We start from the raw sequence: 23813 nt of genomic DNA, 5'->3' as shown, positions 1-23813 counted from the left end.
ATCTGGAGCAGCTAAAAGTCACTATAGTTAAATCTAACCCACTTCTCTGGCAATGACCCAAACATAATACATCTATAATACTCCCAGACAATTAATATAGCTTGCATCCATTATGTTTCTAAGCCCCTATTCAAATACCAATTCATTAAATAATTAGTAATAGCACTTGTCAAGGTTTAACATATTGTATAAAGATGTGTTATTGTGCATGACAGAAAAGACAGACTAGAAAAAACTTTATGTTTTATACTTTTAATTTAATGGAATCCTACGTAGCAATATATGGGAAACTGAGTAAATAAGTTTGATCTCCTTTAGCTGTTACCATCAGAACCCCGTTTAGCAATATTTGGCCTGGCTGTACGCCTACATTTGAGGCTGAAAGCTGTTCAGTTTCTGAAAACTGAACCTATAAGGACTATGTATCATTCTTCTATTTCCCCCATATGGTCTTTTGTATCTTCTTAGCTTTATTTTATTACAATATTCCTCTCCCTGACTCTTAAACCATTTTGCAGGAATAGAATCATAAAATTGCAGAATAATTTGCTTTGAAAGGCACTGACCAACTTTGGTGTCTTCCCTGGATTACCTTCTTCATGTCTAGAAAAGGCACCATTTCACTTTTTTTTTTTTTTCTCTTTTTTTCTTGGTGTGTTAAAGGTTCTGACTTCACATCCTAAGAGGCTGTGATGGAGGCACTCAATGCCACTCATCCAGATGCAGAGTTTGCATGCATCTGCCCTCCCCTTTTCTCATCTCCTTATCATGAAAAGGTCACATATTTCATAGAATTACCTTAATAATACCCAAAGAATTGCTTATGGGGCCTGTACTATTAACTAGTATTCAGTGGTTAATATGAAATATTTTTCTGAATCCTGACCACCTACTCTAACTCTAACAAACTCTAACAAATCTCAATGAACATACAAAAACTGAGCCAATCTACACCATTGTTATTCCTAGAAAGGATATAAATGTTAGGCAGCAAGATGTAAGGGCTTCTGTGATGAAGGAGAAAAAAGTGGAGAACATAACAAGAGTGTTAAGAGAAATCACGCTCGAGGTAAGTGAATTTGCAGAATAAAACAATTCTAGGTATTTGCTTGAAGCTTCCTTGCAGCTATACTGATCAAATTATTATTCATATTCCTTGCAAGTTGCTTATAGTATTAGATATTCTTGTATTCTTCCATTAATAGTTTATCTACTAACCTAAATATTTACCTAGTTATTCTGTTGATTATTAGATACTTATGAATCTTCTACCCAGCTGCTTTGTTTACAACTTCTCCTTCTAATATTTCCTGAATTATTTACAACTTACGCTGCAGTCCCACTCAAAACCATTCCACAAAGCATTCCAGGAAAGAAAAAAACATCTCCACTTAAGGTTGAGTTGCTTTTCAAGTTTAATTGTTTTCTTCCTCAGGCTATAAAATCTCTAAAATATGTACTTAAAATATCTAAAAGATTGCATATTCTGAACCCACAGTACAATACATAATTCAATTTGTTTTAAAAAGAAGGCTGTCTTCTATCTGTTTTGTGAAAATACAGAAATCTTACTTACAAGATGATCGGGGTCAGCCTCAACTGCAAAATGGCAGGGATCACTGTTAACCACTTCTAGCAGCAGAGTGTGGTTAGTAGGATTAGTAAGAGGTATTTGTGCAAGAGTCCATCTGGAAAAAATCATATAGACAATGATGATTTCTTACAAAGCTCCTTCCATTATATGTCATTATGCATAAAGGGTTTTTTTTTTTTTATTTCCTGAAAAGTTCTAGATTTTTTAATTTTAAACATAATAATTAAGTTTTATTGCATTGGCATTTCTGCACTAGTGTGGAAACATATTTAGTAACCTTAATTATTATTAATAATTATTATAAATAACAATAAATCCTTAATTCATTCAATGTTTCATTTTGTTCATTTGTTGTGTTGCTTATTACAACATAATCATAGAATCATTATGTTCCACATGTAGATTATATTTTCTAATGAGAATAGTGACCCTTCCAGAAGAAAGATCGGAGTATGCTGATTGCTTAAATCAGCTGGCCCTTTATTTTCCACTTAAAGAACATTCATGAGATATTTTCAATACGAAGAAAAATTTTAAAATCATTCACAAGACTCTCAAAATTTCCTCTATTCTGGTCAAAATACTACATTTTTTTTTCAGTGAAGTTATATGACCATAAATCACATTCTTGTTGTAATACCAAGGGACACAGAGAAGAGGTTCAAGGTGAATAAGTGAAAACAGTAAATAAGAAAAGTTTGAAAAATGAGATACATATATTGGTTTTGCTGTAATTTATCTCCTAATGGATATTCCCTCTAGTTACAGCTGTGGCAGGTCAACTGCCAGATTGCTGCACATATTTATCATCTGGAAAAAATTAGTCTGTTAATCATAGCTAAATCAGTAAGGAAAAATAAAATACAAAAAAGCAACATTCAGCAGGTATTTCAATTCAGCTTGATGACTGTAACTTCAGACCCTAAAACCTGTTCACAGGTGGATTCCTTCCAACCCATGCAATGGCATAAATCCCCAGCAGTGAGCACCAGACTTGTTTCTGACTAACACTGTCAAAGCATTGTATCATTGAGTCTCAAAACCTGAGAGTAAAGAAATATTAGGAAACTTTCACACAGGAACTTCAGACTCACTTGATAATTCTCATTTTTTGCATTTACCTTTACCATCTCTACTCTTTTTTTTTTCTCTTTTTTTTGTCTGGTCTCTTTCATGTGTAATATTTTGTCAAAGGGAAAACTAAGTTGGAATATCTGAAATTTCAGGAATTATTCGACTGTTAGAAGTTCTTCAAGTCATCAAAATCCTGCCACTCCACACAGATTGACTATCATGGTTATGCTGGAAAAATTGTTGCATGTGGCAGTAAATTCCAGATCACTATGAGCATCATTCAATTGACTCATCTTCAATGACTCAACTGTGGAGCCCATAACAGGATGGATAAGGAAAGATGAAAAATATCAGGGAGAAGGTTTCCCTCCCTAGAAACATATGCTAAGGGATCTGTTAAATCTACCTTAACACAAACAAAAAGCAGATCTGACTGTGATAGCCCAAGAATTTTAGGGAATATGAAGAAGGACTAAAAGATAAATTCCTATTTTTTTTTTCTCTTTCAAGAATTAGTTAGAAATTGATTCTAAGTTATCAGTGGGATCTTGGCCCTAACCTAATTCTAGGTAATGTTTCAAGGACACAAATACTGGATTTTTTCAGATCAATAGAAAAAAGAATACAGTGAGGACACAATGAAAAACATTATTCTTATATTCATATGCTAATGCTTCTTCTGCATTCAGGGGAAAGGTGTAGAATGAAAGTAAATCTGTTAAAAAATTACAAATCTTCACCAACCTAAAATGCTTCAAACATTTGATGATGTTTACAGTTCACACCTCTGGATACATAGCAAAGAAGTACATCCATTTAAAAAACTCCCAAACTGATATCTTTCTTAGACAACACACAGATGTCTGCCTGCACTGCCTTTATATATTCAACATACATTAGGGCAGCCAATTTATTTGGACAGCGTCGTCTTTTCATGAGGCAGAGAAATTGCCAGTAACTGAACTGTAACCTCAATGGCATCACTGACTGCCATTGTCCAACACTTTGCACTTCAAGAAGAGTGCTGATGACATTATGCTGGCACTGTTGGACACCACCAAAAAGAGCCTGGCACCATCCTCTTGGCACCCACTTTGTGCTATTTATATGTGTTGATGAGATGCCCTTCCAGCCCTCTCCTCTCCAGACTAAAGAGGCACAGCTCTCACAGTCTCTCCTCATAAGAGACATGTTCCAGACCTCTCCTCATTCCTGTGGCCTCTGCTGGACCCTCTCCAGTAGGTCCTTGATTTTCTTGTACCAAGGAGGCCAGAACTGTCCAGAACTGGACACAGTGTTTCCCCACATATTTACAAATGCATAGGAACTACAGCATGCATGTACTTGTAAAGGGAAAAGAAATCTCATTTGTAAAAAATAAAGTATGGGCTTTGAGGAGTTTTAGATAAGAGTTTTAACAGGAAGAGTTGTAGTTAATGGAGCTAATCTTTTCCCACATCCATTTTACTTGCAGTAGGAAAGGATGACTTGCCATTTTCCACTAGACCATTTGTGCATGTAGTTTTCAGGCAGTGCATGTCAGAGAAAATTATGAGTGCCAGAAAGTCTGAATAAAAAGGTTTTAAGTAATTCCTGACTCCTAATAGCAAGAGCCTACATAGTAGAGAAAAATAATGGTTTTTACTCCAGTCAGCCCAGAATTTAAAAGTAAAAGCCAGAAAACAGCACAACTTTTTTTTCTTTAGAACATAATAAGAAAGGCATTGTCAGTTATCTTCAGTCTATGCATCATATTTGAACAGCAGAATATATTCACTCACAAAAATTTAATCAGGTAAAATTTCATTTTGTGCTCTCTGACATTTCTGCTCAGTCTGTAATGTATGTTAACTACAGACTTAGCATGCAGAAGAGCAGTGTGTCCACAGAAACTACTAGGAAGTGGAGGTAATATGTGGAAAAGCACTGCTAAAGTTTTGGCACTCTTCAAAGTCTTATCCTCAAAGTTTTAGTCTATGTCTTAAAAGTCAGAATGGAACCGAACTTTGTGCTGTCAAAATGCACATTGAAATTTTGTTGAAGGATGGTAATAATTGGGTTAATTTCTCTAAGGCATCAATTTTCTTAACACTTGCAGTGTTTCAACCATGTCTACCCCCAGCACCTGCAGTTCAGAAGTTGCATTATTTTTCCATTTCTTGAGAGGTTAAAAGGTACTGCTAACTGGTATACAAACATTTGTAAAGCAGGATTGTCAGTAAATTCCTAGTTCAGAGAGAAGGAAAGAAAGAGAAAATAAAGCAAACCTATAGAGCTCTGTATAATCGATCTGGGTACTTACATTCTGCAGTATTGTTAGAATGATTTCTACGAAAAGGATTCAGAGGAAGTTTACATAGAGGCTAAAATTTCATTTCAATTGCTTTTCTGCAAGGAATATTTCACCTACCTGCAAATATATCTAAAAAATTATTCTGAAATCTACTGCAGCAGACATATAGCACTTTTCTGAGATTAAACTCTTCATATGCTTTCCCTGATACCTAAAAGCAGAGACCCAGTCCAGCACCATGAAATACTCACTTTCCAAGCTCACATCCTATATCAGGCAGCGCAGTTGGTGTTGGCTTCTCTACATTGAACTTCAGGGCATACCAAAATTCTCCAACCACATCTGACCGGAACATGACACTAAAAACAGATACAGAAGCTTAACCTGACAGCTGTTTTTTCAGATCATTAAAAAAATCCAAACAGATTAAAATTCAGGAGAAACCTAATGAGTTCAACACAGTGACTTCTTTAATTAGGTCATATTTTTCTTCTAACACTTCTCCCTGGTATCTGAATTCAGCTACCAAGTGTAATAATATTTAGAATTACTGATGCAACAAAATCTCTTCTTCATCTTTTGTAAATTCTACCAATAAAATTCATTTGTTGCTTTTAGGTTTTTGTTTGTAAGCTTGCTTTTATCAAAAATACAACCCAAACATATTTCAGCTTATAAGAGTAAGCTTTAATTTAATTTCAATATCACAGTATTTTCTTTTTAGTCATTTTGAAGGGCAAAGTAACAGAAGTACTATACAATAATTTTAAAAAGGAACATTTTTTCAAATCTAGTGATAAAGTGAGAAAAAGATAGAGACACATTCCTATGAGCATGGCAAAGAGATACACTTCAAGGAATATTCAATATATTGTTTTGATATACAATCAAGGATTGTCATGACTGAAAATTGTGTCCTGATGGGTGAGATATGTACAGCAATATATTTCAGTTACAGACACTAATACAGTCCTTTCCTACTGCAGAATTTCTTTTCTATTCCTTGAGGATTTTTGAGTAGCTGAGTCATAATAACATTAAACCAAAGCACTGGAAGCATATAAAAACTCAGAAGAAATGCACTGTACAAACCCATGGCCCTCTAAGGATGAGTTCTTTTTCTAAATTATAGATAACTATGTCTATTCCATGACTTTATGGTTCCAGACCATCCCCTGTGCCAACAGAGCTTTTAAAGTGAGCGTAAAACAGCTCTAGGAAAGAATCAACCATTTGAAAAGGTACACCTGCCACAATCCCTTTTTCCAACAGTTCTTCCCAGCTGCTAACATAGCAAAGGAAACAGACCATGGCTTCAGAAAAAGAAGTTAATAGTGTGGATGTAATGTGCAAGTACCTCTGTCCAGCTGTAACTGCAGGCTGTGGGAGCTACTGCAATTTAAAAGACCTATTACACACTTCTGGAACAAAACTGCAAAACCATTTGGAGAATGTCCATATGTGCTTTATTTCACCTCTGCATATATTCCCTAAGCCCCAGCCCACAAAAGGTGAGCCCAAAATTTTTTCCTGTTAAAAAAAACATTTATCTTATTATTTAGAAATTCTGCACTTGAAAAACATTGAAAAATATTTTCATACCAGAAATATTATCTGGTATGAAAAACAAAATATGAGCTCTATTCTCATCTTCAGTTTAAGATAGCATAATTTCTACAAATTCTGCACTTGAAAAACATTGAAAAATATTTTCATACCAGAAATATTATCTGGTATGAAAAACAAAATATGAGCTCTATTCTCATCTTCAGTTTAAGATAGCATAATTTCTACAAAATAAAAATACTTACTAGAGTTATAAAAGCACTCATTTTTATAAAACAGTATTATTTGAATCTGTACTACTCAATGATATCTGGCATTATTCTGGTCTTTGGAAAAAACAATACAAGCAAATTGAATAAATCTCTGAATGGATTTTGACTTTGAATATATTCTTTCTAAACTGGTCAGATGTCTCTGCCCTCCTCTTAAATTACCACCCCATCCTCCACCCATCTCTGTATTTTTGCCAGTCAGTTGAGATAACTGAAAAACAGGGAATTGTTTTTCAATTAGCCTTTAGACAAAATAATGCTTTGGTAACCAAATTCCAGGAAAGTAAGCTTAGCAATTCTACACTGTTCAATTACTTGCTGAACTGTTTTAGTTGAAACTAAGACCAAGAGGTCATCTGTCTTTTTATTGCTAATTATGATACCTGCAGGTTTTCACTGGGATTTCCAATGTAATGAAAAAATTTTAATTTAAAACCTCTCCATATTCATTTAGTGGATCTTGGTTAAGTAATAGAAGATAATGAAGGTAACTGGATTTAAGTGAAGACAGTTAAAGGGTTCTCCACATGCTTTAGTTTGTTTTTACAATTTCATTCCTTCTCAGAAGAAAATGAAATTGTGCTATTCCCTTCACAAAACCTAAAAATTAAAAAAAACTAACTATTCAGAAGTTTTCCAGGGGGACTTCTAACATTAAGTTTCTAAAACATTGTTCACTAAATTGTAGTGAACTAGAATAGCAAGGAGTTATTCTATTGCCAAGGAGTTATTCTGTTTCCTCTGCGAGGAAAGCTACTCTTGTGGACACAATACATTTAAAGCTGGAAATTTTCTTAATTCCATTTATTTACTTTTTTGGGAGTTTTCAGGGCAATAGTTTCATCAAAGGACTTAGGTTTCAATGAAATTAGTTAATTTATTAATAAAACAGCCACAATTACAAGTATCAAAACTCTACAACATACCTTCCAGCAAAAGCGCCAACAGCAGCTGCAGAAAACTGTAGGTGATATGAAAATGTTTGTTTGGGCTTGAGAATGAAAGAGTTTTCTCCAAATAGGGATGGATGGTCCAGCAGCACATTCATCTTGAGAACTTTATTGGTAGGATTAGTGATGGGAATATTAATTCCAACAGTATCCTAGAAAGAATAAAAAAAAACCCAAAATCACAAAATAATTATGAGCAATTACACTTAAAAGATACTTCTCAAAAAAAGTGTAAGGTACTTACTCATTGTCTACACTTATGCAAACTCAGGCTGCACCTTTGTCTGATGTGTGAACTGACCCATAAAAAGTCAAGTTGCAGCAAGAAATGTTTCAGACAACCTTCAAATTGAAAACTCTTTAATTCCATAAATATGAAAAAGTTTAAATCTTTCTGGCTGGTCTGCATTCTAACAGCTCACTTCACCTTCATAGATATGACCAAGGCTTGCCAAAATACACTTTTCAAGCCCATCTGCTATAATCCCAAGCAGGTAAAAACTTCAAGCTGTCTCCCAAAAGCCAAGCACAGACAATTGGAAATATCAACTTTGCAAGCTGGCAAATGATTAGGCTGAATTCTGCTGGATGTGGTCCCTTAATTTATAAGTTACATCATAATACCTGACATTAAAACAACACCATCACAATAAATGTTTCCTCTCTTATTCCTTTAGGCCATTTCCCTCACTAGTGATCTCTGTATCTTTGTTTAAAGTCTAAGGGAAGGGACCATCTCTCCTTGACCACCTGGAAAACATTGATACAGTAAAGATGCATAAAAAACTCCAGTTACTGTAATAAAACAGAGCCAAAATAAGGCCTCATGAGAAAAATCTGCATATTTTACACGTGGGACACCTTTAGGATGAGCAGAAATTGGGCAGAGACAGCTCACTCTGCACAGCTGCTACATTTCAGCAGAGTTCCTTTTGCTGCATGGTTGGAAATGGTGTCAGTTAATTCAGTGTGCCTTTTGTGTATCAATATCAATACACTTCATGAAACAAAGCACTTTGACTAGATCAGAAGGAATTTACTCATGAAGGCAGCACACTGTATAATCCAGGAGGCATAACTGCAGCTTAAAATACATATGTTCTATTTATACATATTTATCCATAGAAAATACACAAACCCCAAAAATAAAGATATGTGTTTATTTCTCTGTACCTAAATATTTGTCTACTCATATTTGGTCTATTTTCTTTGCTCTAACCAAGCAGTTTTTTTCAAAAATCCATGCTGGTTTGGCTTTTTTTAACATATAGTGATTTGTTTCTCACAGCAAAATTACTCTACATAGTTGTTTTTTTTTAAAAAGTAAATAATTCAAGTTGCAATATGAAAGGAGAAAAATATAAAATGCCTATTAAAATTAATAACACAGTAAAAATGAATATGAAATACTTTTATGACCCCACACAGAGCTGCCTCCCACTGATTTCAGCCTGCCTATGGTTTGGTAAATTTCTATACATTTCCATTTATAGACAATGACTACTGGAATATACATAAAACACATTTAATGTTCTACAGATGGCGAGATTACACCAACAATTTAAATCATTTAAGTGCCTTGCATCAGTAAAATGGGATTTAAATTTGCCATAAAATATTTTAAAGCTCAGATTAATAGTTTTTACTGGTGTAAACAAGTTTCTAAATCTATCTACCATTTTATTGCCAAAGGCTTCATAACAATTTTATAGTAAAACATCTACATGCCGTGTTGAAGAAATACTTTTACAGTAAAAAGAAAATACGGGACAGCTGATTAGGAAAAAAGCAGCAACTAAGAAAGAAAACTTTTTAATCTTGTACACAAAGGAAATTTTACATTGCCAGTATTATCATAAAACAATTTTCTCTTGTCAGTATAAAATGAATGCATAAGATTATATATTTCCCTGGAAGTTCCCAGAAAATTTGACTGGAATTCCCATATACATTTTAATGATCTGCTACTTCATAAATGGTAATAAGAGCAGATGTATATTTATCAGTAGAATATATATATATATTCTTTTTAATGTTTCTAGGCCTTATTGGATTGTTATGGAGGCATAGAACTAGGATAAATAACAAAATGCCCATGCAATTGCTAAGAATATTATTTTTCTTATTTTTCTTGAAAGTGCCATTTTATCAGACAGAATGTAAAAGAGGAACATCACAGGCAATTTCCAAACACATTTATAGTCATTAATTTAGTTCCACATTTCAGTGCTGAGTATTTTATAAACATTTTGATAGAGGAGAAATGTAAAAGTTGAGAAAAGAAGGAAATTAATCTCTTTCCTCAAACATTTCTTATATCAAGGCTGCCAGTCACCAAAATAGAGCCACTCTTGTGCAATATGTCATGCTATTATTCCTTTAGAACTTTCAATTACCCAATTCTTGTCCAGTCCAGGTTATTTAAAATAAGCTCACCAGAGATGAAATTAAATGAAATGAAATGTAAATATAAGCTAACATTTATTCTCTATGGAAATTGAAAAAACAATGGACTGCTAACACTCAATCCTATGTTAATAGCCTAAGTCTATGCATAGGTTTGACTCTTTGTAAACCAAACTCTTGTTTCAAAAGATGCTCACCATCATCAATTGGTCATTTGTGATATACTTGCTTGCTGAAATATTTTCCTGACATATTTTTGGCCAAAGACTTTCTCATCATTCCTTTCTCCATTTCCTTCTTTGAGCAACTGGATCTAGTTTATTCGAGTCCATAATATGCAATCTTACTTTTATTAATGTATACACTGCACTGAACTATCAACTAATCATCTTTTAAGTCAACAAGGTAATTTGCAGGAAGATGGACACATTCTACAGTTACTGTGCATAGCAATTCTCTGTGTTCCATCTTCAATAATAATCCTATTCTCACCATCAGCAGGTGTCAATAAAAACCCTGCCTGGCCAACGTGTCTAAGAGACTGACTACAATTCTTATTCTTTAGAAGAATTGTTTTAAATTAAAATCCAATTTCATTAAGGATATTCATTCCACATTGTTTGAAGCTTTTTCAATCCATAGACCTTGAGGTGAAAGCATTTATATTTGCTCCCGAGTTTGCCAGGCTGTGGCTACAGAAGCAAATTTTCAAGTTGAGTAAACAGCAGTAAAGTTGTTTTTATAGGACTGGTGAGATAATGCAGCAGAAATTCTTCCCTTTGTGGCTCCTTGTCCAAATCACAGTTCTTCTAGATGGACAAGTAACAAGTGCCTTCTGTCTCTGTGCTGCACCTGACAAGCAGGAATGTTGCTCACACAGGGACTGAACTTGGAATGGTGGCAGTATTGTTGAAAAAATAGATCTTGGGTTCTCTCTCCCATTGGCTCAAAATGATCAGAGCTTTCAACATCCCCATGAGTGTCTACGTGGCAGTAGCAGGAGTTAGAGTCCTCCTGCTGTATTTTCATTATTAACTCATTTCTGTTTCTTGGAACAAAAGAGGCTCCAGTGAGTTGAGCAGCAGCAAATTGAGAACAGTTTCAGGGCCAGGTTCAACAGAGCTCAGCCCAGTTTGACCAAACTACCTCTAGAAATCAGTTCTGGCTCTTGAAGTGCTTGATGCAAGGTGTCCCCAAGCCACACCTCACCACCCTTTTCCACACAAACCCCCAAGCCAGACATGCACATCCACGCTCTGCTGGGCCTTTCTGGCACTCATCATTCACACAGGGAACTCCTGACCTCCTCTGTCATTTGGGGCTGAGTCCTTCAGGCTCCCTATTCACTCCTAAGACAATGGAGAAGATCTTCATGGAGTGAAACATATCCCTCACTGTACAATCTCCTTAAGCTCCTTTTTTTTTTTTTTTTTTTTCCTTTTTTCTTCTCTCTGAGATGTAAATGAATTTCCAAGAGAATCCTCTCCTTTCCATGTAGGGTTATGAGGCTAGAGAACCACAGCATTGCTATTCTCTTGATACTGTTTTTTTCCCATTTTACTTGGCATATTTTGCCTTATAAAATATCAGCTCTCAAAAAGGCACCAACTGTTCATCAGCAGTGAAGTCTATCAGAACAGCAGATTGAACTGCTTGAAATTTTAGGACTAAACACCTTAAGCAAATTATATATTTGTAAAACTTGCTTAGCAAGGAATCCATTCTTATTGCAGTACAGGAAATTAACTAGAAGGGAAAAAATTGCACAGAACATTTAATATCAGAAGCTAATAGGGCAGTGAGTTTCAGGTTTAAATTTACATATAAATTTACATAGAAAAATCACACTGAATTGGATTTCTTTTAGCTGAAATGTGCATTAGTGCCTAAGCAATAATGCCCTGAAACAGAATACAGCAACGATTAGTTCATAAGTTATTACAATAATTCTAAGTTCCCTGACTAAAAATTACAACACTGTTAACCTTTTAATGGGGCCTACATATTGCACCAAGCAAACAAACTGAGAAAACAATGTTTTGCAAGAGATGATTACAAAAATTATTTTTCTGAAGTGGAAGGAAAGGAATAGACTGAAAAAGCATTACATTCAATGACTGAATCGATCTGTGATGTCCTCAGCTCCACCAAAAGATACCACAACCCACACCAAACTGATATTGCAATAATTTATACACATATGGGAAAACTAATATACTAAATTATATGCACATATTTGGATTTACATGTAAAGATAGATAGAAAAAGCTGAGTTCTCCAAACTCATCAAAGATGAGTTGAATGCTAAATGAAGTGCTATTTTAAGATAATTATAAGAAGTATACCTGACAAGGGGATAGAGTAAAATTAACATCCCAAATTCCCACAACTGAGAAAGTAATAACTATGCTCACATCTTAATGAGTACTTTTTTGAATTTGAAATCAAGGGCACCTCTGCATCCATGGAGACTGAAGCTCAATAACTCTCCATACTCCTGAAATCCAAATGCTGAGGAAGATTTCCTTCTCAGATTCAGCAGTGTTAGAAAAAATTACCACTTGCAGCTACTTTTTGCCAATGTCTATACTGAATATTGGCACTTCCAGTGATGTTGCCTTAATCACCTCATACAGTAAGCTGGCTTATCAAAGCTCAGTTGGGTTTGACAGCCCTACTAAAAAATGTAGAAGTCAATCTTTTCCATTACCAGAATTAACAGAGAAGGAGATCACAGAGTCATAGAACTGTCTGTGTTGGAAGAGACCTTAAAGATCATCTTGTTTCATGGGCAGTGACACCTTCCACTAGACCAGATTGCTTAAAGTTCTACCCATCCTGGCCTTGAACACTTCCAGGGATGGGGTGTAGCTATGATATTTTATGAAAAATCCTTTCTTTAAGATTTTTCCTCTTGAGAAGCTGAGAGGGCTCAGGAACAAAATGCAAACAATGATTGTCTGCTGCTGTGGAATGCAACAGGTGGATCTGGGATTGGTCTCATGTGGTTGTTTCTAATTAATGGCCAATCACAGCCCAGCTGTCCAGACTGTCTCAGTCAGAGACAAACTTTTGTTATTCATTCTTTTTTTATTCTTAGCTAAACTTCCTGATGAAATCTTTTCTTCTATTCTTTTAATATAGTTTTTAATATAATATATATAATAAAATAATAAATCAAGGTTTCTGAATATAGAGTCAACTTTTTCGTCTCTTCCTCCATCCTGAGACCCTTGTGACCACTGTCACAAATGGTGACCCCAAGGAAAGAACTGACACCATGGGGCATCCTCAGCTTCTCCAGGGAACCTGTGCCAGGGTCTCACCACCCCCAGGAACTTTCCCTAATATCCAATCTAAATCTGCTCTCTGTCACTTTGACTCCATTCTCCCTTGTCCTGTCACTGCATGCTCTTGCAGAAAGTTTCTCTCTGTCTTCCCTGCAGGCTGCTCTCAGGCACTGGAAGGCCACAATTAGGTCACCCTGCAGCCTTCTCTTCTCCAGGCTGAACAATCCCAGTTCTCTCACCTTTTCCTCACAGGAGAGATGCTCCCTCTAATCATCCTGGTGGCCTCCTCTGGGCTTTTTCCCAGAGGTCCCTCTCCTTCCTGTGCTGGGGACCCCAGAGCTGGACTCAGCCCTGCAGGTGGGCTCTCACCAGAGCAGAGCAGAGGAACAGAATCCCCTCCCTCACCCGCTGCCCACACTCCTGTTGATGCAGCCAAGGACATTTGGCATTCTGAAATTGAGTTTGACTGCAGAAAGATGGGCTGCTTCTGATATCTGACACTGAATTAATAAAACAAAGGACCAAATTAATCTTCAGAGGATTTCAGAGCAAAATCATTTACACCTACTTTGTCATGAACATTTTTGGAAAGCATGACTCAGCAAGTGACAGATTTCAATACAGCTCCTATTCATCATTTTTATGGGTCACTTTGCTGTGCAGATGCATGCACACAATATATGAGGTGCCAATGATAGAAAACAGCTTGAATCAAATCAATAGATGTATTTACACACCTTGGGTGATAGGACTATTTTGTGTGATGTAAATCCAGGCTGCATGTCTCAAAAACAGACATTTCTCTTTTTTTCAGATTGTCCTTTCTCCTTCAGAGACTGTCATATCCACAACGGCAGAACAACATAATTAAGGTTAGTATCACTCAATAAAAATCACTAGAAAGTGCAACATTTCCAAGTGAGAAATTTACTGTTCTCAGATAATGAAGTCAAGAGAGATATGAGTGACTACTGCATTTTCAAAATCAGTTATGTCTCATAGAGTTGTAACATACAAACTCTTTTGCAAGCATGTCATCACACTGAGATACCTGCCCCAAATCAACCTCAAAATAGTGAAAATCAGCATTTGTGACCCTTCCTTTCAGGGAAGTTAAGGAGATGAAAAATTTAGGACACTTTCAATTTCCAAATAGCTTCTTATATATCAGGTAGACAGTTTGCAAAACCTGTCTTTTTCAATCATTTCTCTCAGATCTAGACTAAATCTTTCTCTCAGAGATCTTTGAAAGTAATTCAGGTTAAATGTTTGAGTAAATCTGTGTCCCTTATTTACCACAGAACTGCACTATTATTCCTGGACTCTACTGTGTACAGCACTTCAAGGCTTAGTTCCTGAACTAATTGCATCTGCCCATATAATGCTACAACACCTAGCTGTAATTACTTTCTGCTGGTCTCACTGATTTGTTTTCAAATGCTACATAAAGTCACAATAATGCCATAAATTCACAAATCCAATAGACTAGAACATACTTTGGAAGGCTTGGTGAGTGCTGATGATTTCTGCATATTTTTGAAGTCAGTAACTGAAACCACAGAATTGTTTCCAAGAATTAACTATAATCTAATTTAATTAATCTATTCGTTTAATACTGGATTAATATTTAGGTCCAACTGTCCTGGATTGAAAATTTGATGTGATGAGATTAGAAATCTCTGACAGGCAACTACAAACACAACAAAGTCTCTATCAGTGAAATGCTGAATATCAGCTTGCCCAGAACTGACCAGGAAAAGGCAATGACCAGCACTGCCCATGTTCCAGTGTTCAAAGACTTACAGAAATACTTGATAAAAATAAATTTACAACCACCTATCAGAACCCAAAGCTAGAATAGCAGCAGGACTAACTATTACACTATTTCCACCAACTTTAAAGACTCCTGCAAAATGTGAAAGAAAATATTTTACTATGTGCCTCTGCTCACAGCTCATGCTGTTGTGAGCTAACTGAAAGTACTTCCTTACTTTAAAAGTAGTAACTAACTCCAATAATATCTAATTTTAATGAATTTTTATGACCATACTAATGAGGTAATTTACATCTCAGCTACACCACCTACCACCAAGTTAATCAATCAGTGGAGGTAAAATGCTAATTAATTTGACTGTCTTAGATCTTGCACCTACTGTGACTCTCTCATTCTGTAGGTCTAAAGATAGATTTTTAAGGAAGCATTTCTGCGTAATTTAAAAGACCAATACCATAATTATCACTGGGACAAAACATGTAGAGGTGGAGATAACTTTAATAGAAAGCTGAAATTGTCAGAGTTTCTCTAAGAAAAACTTTTTCTCCCAAATTTTCTAGAAGTAAAATTCCTCTGATAAAAGTCTTTCTCTCCTAGATTCTAGATACTTATTTTTTAAATCCAACTTTTATTTTTGGCATGTCTCTGCAGTCTCAGGAGCCAGATAGTGTTATAATACAAAGAGAATTTCTTAAATGTTCATTGTTTTTCTGAAAAAAGAATTATATATAAATCAAAAGGAACAATTGCTATAAGAGTTACCTCATTTTCTGCTTCTTACTATGACTCATAAGATCAGATAAACTTTGAAAACAGCCTCATTGCTAGTTGTTGCTCCAGGAAAAGTTAACTTTTAAATCCTTGAGCTTTGCTCATAGATTACTGTCTCAGATTACTGAAACAATAAATGCTGCTTTATAAATATTGACTTCAATGCTAGAGGTATCTGCAGTCTGTCCCACACATTCCCTTAGCAATTCTTCTACAAAAGTAATGCAAACTCACTATATCACAAGCCATGCTTACTAATAATAGTAACATCTATATATATATTCTTATTGATGGTGTCTGTTACTAGAACCTCTTAAAAAGCAAAAAAATTAGAGCAGTCTGAAGTAAGGCCTACACTTGAATTTCCCTGGGTCTGTGCAGTCTGACTCCTTCTGCTGTCAATCAGAAAGAAGCCTCTCTGTCTGTGTGGAGAAGATTTTGAAAGTGTTTATTAGATAATCGTGAATCCATGAATCACGGAGTGAGAGTATAAAGCCCTTTAAATCCTGATTTCTCCACATTTCTGTCTGCTTAGTTTTGACCACCTGGCAGATCAGTTTCTGAGGGAAAGAATTGCTACTGCAGTCACCTGAAATATACTCTTTTTTTGGCATATCCACATATTTGGACATTAGCCATTATTTCATCCTTTAACTTTTTTACAGGTAAAGCTATCTGTCACAGATTTTTCATAGTTTTATGAAAAATCCTTTCCTTAGGATTTTTCCTGCTGAGAAACTGAGAGGCCTCAGGAACAAAATATAATTAATGATTTTCTGCTGCTATGGAATGCAACAGGTGGATCTGGGATTGGTCTCATGTGGTTGTTTCTAATTAGTGGCCAATCACAGTCCAGATGTCTCGGACGTTTCTGTCAGTTCGAGCCTTTGTTATTCATTCTTTTTCTATTCTTAGCTGAGCCTTCTGATGAAATCCTTTCTTCTATTCTTTTAGTATAGTTTTTAATATAATATATATCATAAAATAATAAATCAGGCCTTCTGAATATAGAGTCAACTTTCTCGTCTCTTCCCTCATCTGGGACCCCTGCAATCACTGTCACAGCTATCTCCTGAGGTTGCAGCTTCAAGACATAGATAAGTATCAATGAAGTGCTTTTCACTTTTTATGTTCATCCTACAGCCACATTCTGCTGTGTAGGGCTCACCCAGAACAGATCTGCTGCATTCATTTTTCTAGACTGCCATAACCAAGATGATTTGGAGGTTGGAACCAGTAATGGGAACCCTACCTCTGCTTGGATCTGCATGTGCACAGCAACACTGTGCCAGTGCTTTTTAGGAGCACCATGAAGGGCTCAGAAGCAGTGTGTGAGTGGCCTGGGAGCCTTCACAAACAGCAACAGCAGCACAAGTTTCAACTCACAAGAACAATCTTGTGGAAGGGTGGGTGGGCAACATGTTTCAGAGATACGTTACCAAATTTGGGGTACTCATGTGGTTCTAAAGGACTTGAGAAAGAGAAAAAAAACCAGATTTGGCAAAGTCAAAACTATTGTCTCCACACTTATGAGAAAACCAAACTCAATCTCTTGCAGGCTGTGGTTTTATTAAAGCAGAAACTAATAACTGACTGTTGGAAACAGACCTTCCCCTCTGGCTTATCTCCCGCTGTACAGATCCTGCTTGGAGCTCACATATTAGATATTTCCTCTCCAGACAGAAAATACTACTTTTCAAGTACATGGATGGATTAAAAAGTCTCTTGACATAGTGAACCAGTGATGAACACTTAGAATTTTCTCCAGGAAATAGACAACTGCTAATGAGTAAGTGCTTAAAGCAATAATGAACAGCCTTTTAGACACTTTACATCAAAATTTAAGAATCACCTTCTGTCTTGACCTCTACATTCAACCTGAATTAATCCATTAGAATATTTGCAAGGCAAAGTAACTATTGCAGTTAACTTTTCTAAACAATTTGAGATAATGGACCTGAATTTATCAACCTAAGTTACTTCTCTGTAATACTGTTACAATTTAGGAAATAAAAGAAAACAGTAAAGTAAAATACAGTTACAAAAGTTTTAATTATAAATTATTACAATGTTTAAATGGTTGAAGATACTAATAATTATCAATTGATTGATTAAATTTAATTATAAATATAGTTGGTTTTGCTGCATTTAGAACTAAAAATATGTGCCAATGTACAAATGACTCCTAATAACTGAAAGTGTTACTTAATTAATGAATAATGAACATTAAGTATATTTTAATTTGACTCAAAACTTCCTGCTTTCACAGATGGTTCCTTTGAACAGTTAAAATTCTTTATAAATTATCCTTTCTAAATCCCAGAGAAATATATAAATTATTACTGAGTAAATATTCAAATGTAAATTACCTCCTTCCATGTAAATTGAGTAGTGATAATTTTTACTCCCCATTTCTCTCAAACAGCTTTAGCTGGAATTTTTTTTAGCTGGAATTCAGTAGAAATATTTGCTGCAGGGAATCCATGTTCTGGACTTCAGGTTAGTTAGCTTTAAACAAACAGGTCTGCAGATTCAACTGAGGTAGTCTCTATGATCACTGAGACTTTAGCTTTTTTTTAATAATCTAAGATTTCAGTTAGAATGATTTTCATTTCCCTTTACACCAGGAATTCAAATCAAGCAGCAAATTCATTTTTACAAGTCTGGAGAAACGCCTTCAGACAGTAACAGACACTGGGCCCTCCATCCTACTGAGGTTGATGACTTGAGCAAGTGTCAGAGATTGTCACATTTACACAGTCACTCCTTATGCTGATTTCAATAGAGGAGGAAAAATCTCAATTACTTTTTCAGTAGGCCAAACCATCTAAAATAGGTAAAGCTGTAGCCTAAAGTCAAAACACCCAGTAAAACTGTATAACTTAAACCAAGTTATTCCTGAGTGAATTTTTCAAACTTCAACACAGCCCCTGTTTTCAAATCAAATCCTTACTCAACTAGCTTGATGTACCTACTTGAAGTTCCTGATTCAGATGTTATGAATATTTGTATGTGTGCATTAACTTGTTGCTCATTGCAAAGATCTAATTGAATTATCACTGTTTCACAAGCTGTGCATGCTGTCCATAGAAATCCAGCAGAAAAGAACAACTGCTTTAACATGCAGAAAAGCTGCTTTAACATGCAGGAAAATTTTGTTAAAATGTTGTTTGATTTGAATAAAAAAAATTATTTGATATATTTGCTGTTATAAAATTTTATTTGACTTTCCCTCCAGAATTTTTAATGCTGATCATGGGAACACAGCAATACTATTTTAGAGAAGCAGGGACATTTTTGGGGAGCAGTAGTACCCCTGCCAATACACTCTTAAACACAGAGCTTTCTGTTAAACAGATGGACAACCTTCATAGGAATTGAACAAATAATAAAGATCCCTTCCTGCTCTTCCTTCATCTTACACAAAGAAAACAGAGATTTCTCACAAGTCACGTTAATCACTGCGGGGGGAAACAGTGCAGTGGCACCAGTTTTCTTGGCAGCTCTGAAAAATGGCAGGACAGGTTTATAGGTTAGGCTTCTGCAGGACAAATCACAGAAGGTCACTTTTAAGAGCCTCCAAACATAATTGGAAAATTTACACTTAACTACATCTTTTGGACAAATTCTCACTGTTCTCTTTCATGTTCCTCTCACTTTTATTTATTAAATATAAAAAACAAACAAACAACAACAACAACAAAAAAATCAAAAACTGAACCCCAACAGAAATATAAAAATAACCACACACAGCTCTAAGAGTGTACATACAACCTTGTTTTGTCTTGAGCCAAAAACCTAGCATAAGTTCCTAGCCTTGACAGAATGACAGGGAACAGAGTTCAAACATTATATTTTTCTTTCAATAATATTACTTTACTACCTAGCTCAATCTGCACTCCAGGCCATCAGTGAGCAAATTTTTCTTAAAAAGAACTTTTTCCATGGACTTGCTGTGTGTAATGGTTGAGAAAAAAAACCCTCTTGTTTTGATTGCTAAGCCCCAGGGGAGCAACAGCAGTTATGGACTAAGGGAATTGGTAGTTTCGTTTTTCAGGGCCATTCTCTTCCTTCACATAACAGTTATTTTTCATAGATATGACCACTTGTCCAGATGAAACATCCCCTCTAATTATTTGGTTTAGATCTAACCCCACATTTTTGTTCCATGGCAGTTAGTGACAGCTCAGATGCCATTTTGTGATCGACATTAGCTCCCTGCTTTTACATCAGAGAACTGATTATTCATCTGCAGGGACAAGAGAAGGGGGCTGGCAGCTGCTAAATATTAAAAAAAAAAAAATCACATTTTTATACTTCTAATAATTTTCCTTTATTTATTTTTTTTTTTTTTAATGAGCTATACAAATATGCTGTGGTCTGGATTATTTACCTAACTGCTTTTAGTTAGAGTGATTAATAATTACTACCTTCTCAAATTTGTTTTCCCTCCCACCAACTATGTTGCCATGGTTCTTTTTATACTACCAACTGTCATGAAAGCATATGACAGAAATTAAAAAATCTTAAGGCATGATTCATAACTTCAGGTTACTCAGTTTCTGAGAACATGATCCAAGTTTCAGCCATATATGACAATATTCAGACTAAAGTTTTGCTTAGGATTTATGAAAAATTAATGTACCACAGCTATGAAAACAGTGTGTTACTGTCTTCAACTGCCAAGTCCCATAATTACAAAACATTCTCAATTATACACTTTTTCCTTTTAAATAAATAATGAAAAACGTAAGAAGTGAGACACTGACACATAATTTAGATTCTAAGTTGGTTTTGCTCTAACACCAGTGACATTTGTAGCAACATCTCTGCATTATACCTGTGAATTGACATAATACAGTTATCACCAAATACAAACTCCTTCTAGAATAACCACAATGCAGTGGTTTTTGACAGGATGAATTACAAGATTTGGGTGCTGTGATCTGTCCCTATCAGCTGGCAGTGAGACACAGAAGGAGGAGACAGAGCAGAGCAGTGTGAAGCTCAGCCTCCACACTCTGTAATGCCATCAGTGTTTTGCTTATCAGTGGTTGTTTTGCTCCCATGAAGTTAAACATCCATCAGTGGTTGAAGAACATTAGATGAGCATGTGGAAGATATTCTCCAGTTTAATTACACCCAAAACAGGTGGATTTCATCCCCTCCAGGACTGCTGTGTGATACAGGTGAAGGAATGGTAAATGGGGGCAATCAGGAGAGACAGCCTAAAAACACTGTTTCTGTGTACTGAGAGTTTAACACCAATGCTTATTTCTGGCGAGTTCCCTTCAAGTAACTAAACAGAAAAAGGAAAGATGCTGGAAAGAGGCATGGCCTGGGGAAAATTAACACATATTTTCTGAGATTTCTTACTGTTGTGCCTCTCCGTACAACAACTATAAGTTTAAAAAAGAATGACATCTCCCACTGATGGGTTTTACTTCTGGAGTCCCCAAAGCATAATTCCCAGGTTCTGAAAATCTGCCAAGGCTTTTGTGGTGAACTATTCCTTGAGCCACTAAATCCTATGAGAAGAAACACCACAGAGTTGGCAAGGGTGATGCTTCTGATCTACAACTTACAAATCCATTAGAAGGCAAATTTATTTCTGTATGGGAAGAGTTTGAGGAGTATCACAGAATTGTTTGGGTTGGACAAAACATTAAAGAGCATCTCGTTCCAACCCTCCTGGGCAAGGATACCTTCCACCAGACCAGGTTGCTCAAAACCCCATCCTGCCTGGTCTTGGACACTTCCAGAGATGGGGCAGGCACAGCTTCTCTGGGCAGCCTGTGCCAGGGCCTCACCACCCTCAGAGGAAATAATCTTTTCCTGATCTAAACCTACTCCCTCTCAGTTTGCAGTCATTACCCCTTGACTAACCACTTCATGCCCTTGCCATAAGTTCCTCTCCAGCTCTCTTGTATCTCCCTTTAGGAACTGGAAGGCTGCTCGAGCTCCAACTCTGTCCTCACAGGGGAGATGCTCCAGCCTTGGATGATCTTCATGGCTTTCTGTGGACTCTTCCCAACACATTCATATCCTTCCTATTTTGGGGACACCAGAGCTGGTCCCAGCACTGCAGGTGGGCAGAGGGGCAGAGGGGCAGAATCCCCTCCCTCACCTGCTGCCCACGCTGCTCTTGAAGCAGCCCAGGACAGGTTTGGCTTTGTGGGCTGCAGATGCTCACAGCTGGGTCACAGGCATCAACACACCCCAGTCTTCTCCTCAGAGCTGCTCTCAGTCCGTGTATTTGTGCTTGGGAGTGCCCTGAGCCCAGTGCAGGACCTTGCTCTTGGCCTTTTGAACTTGATGAGGTTTGTGCAGGCAATTCTTAGAATTCATAATGAATTTGAAAAGCCATCAGCTACTAATGAACAACAGTCTGAGCTAGCTTGTGCTATCTAGATGTCACTAACTACTCAAATATACTTCAGAGTTTTTTAAAAGTAAAATATACATTTGAAAATACACTTCTGCATCCTATAACACCTGCACTCTTACAAGTTTCTTCCTTTGCTTTTGTGATTTATTAGACTGCCACAGGCTGGTCTAGACAAGACAAAATTAAATAAAAATATGTTAATACTTTCATAAGAGAAAAATGAATAAATTCCTGAGCAGACTGTGATCACAGAGCATGCTTTCTCCCTTTTTCCCTGAACTACTTTTAATAGATCTCTTTTAATAGAGTTGATGATCTTTGTGAGGGTGAAATGAAACCTGAAATTTGCATTGGTAGAAAGAAAGCCAGAGCTGAGAAGTCTCCAACATCACTCTCCCCTACATCATGGAGTTCAAAACAGAATGATTTTCTAAGATGATAGAATAGAAATGACACCTCACAAATCTGAAATTTCTTTACTGGAATTAATTCCAGGACAGTGCCACAGAAATGTTTCTACTTGTAGCAAAACTGATGGAGTATTTAATGACTTTGGGGAAATGTTCTCTCCAAACCAGTAGTTCCAATTGCCCAAACTGATTGTCCAAGTGGACTGAAAGACCGAGGACACAAAAAAAAGGACAAATATTCTTAGAATTTAGATTGTTTTCTTTCATTATGACAGCTGGCAAAAAAAGGAGGTTGAATCTGGGCAGTGACTGTTGAAGTTGTAAAGTTGGAGGTGTTCATTATAAGCAGCACTAGAACTGACCGGGTTATTTCAGTATTACCAACAACTGATAATATCACTCCTCTGAAATACATGTTTATCCTTGTCACACTTGTAAGGCTTCCCCTATTTACAAAGCTTTAGCAATCCTTCACAGTTGGAATGCATCCTTACAACCTCTCCAGGCTTCACTAATTATCTATTTTCTCTTAATATACACAGAACCTAGAAAGAAAACCTGCAGCTGGATACTCTCCCTCCATTCCAGCAGGGTTATTCTTATTTCTGCAATGGTTGAGCACTGGATTTCAGAGCATTCAGGGCTTGGATTAGGAAAAAATATCCAGATCAAGAGGCCATAGGCTTTAAAAAATCATTCATTTTAAATGAAAATCAATCTGTCCAAGTTGGAAAAAAAAACCCAGCCAAACATGAAAACACACAGCCTTCCCCCCTTTAATCAAAAAAACCAAACCACCACCAACAAACAAACCAAAAAACTACAACACAAAAACCAAACAAAAACACAAACCCCAAAACCTGGGGAAAAAAATGAGAAATAAATCTATCTTCAAGAAGTTTAACTGAACACTGAAAAACAGACTGTCATCCATTCCTTACTTGGAAATAGAAGCATGTGGAATTATCACAAAGAGAGTTATAATCAATATTTTATTCAGCTATTTGCAAAGTAAGGGCACCAAG

General features: G+C 36.1%; 1 protein-coding gene across 1 annotated transcript in view; it reads right to left on the bottom strand.

The window, feature by feature from the left end:
• Positions 1-23813, bottom strand: part of CFAP47 (cilia and flagella associated protein 47) — a gene marked incomplete at both ends in the record, with an annotated part of 261624 nt that overhangs the window by 75489 nt on the left and 162322 nt on the right. The window contains 3 exons of the mRNA XM_084200984.1: positions 1577-1688; positions 5213-5320; positions 7726-7901. Coding sequence (XP_084057110.1) covers positions 1577-1688; positions 5213-5320; positions 7726-7901 — 396 coding nt within the window. The remainder of the gene's footprint in view (positions 1-1576; positions 1689-5212; positions 5321-7725; positions 7902-23813) is intronic.

The sequence above is a fragment of the Fringilla coelebs genome (genome assembly GCF_963513975.1).
Source record: "Fringilla coelebs genome assembly, chromosome: 2".
NCBI lineage: Eukaryota > Metazoa > Chordata > Aves > Passeriformes > Fringillidae > Fringilla > Fringilla coelebs.
This window is presented reverse-complemented; position numbering and strand designations above follow the sequence as displayed.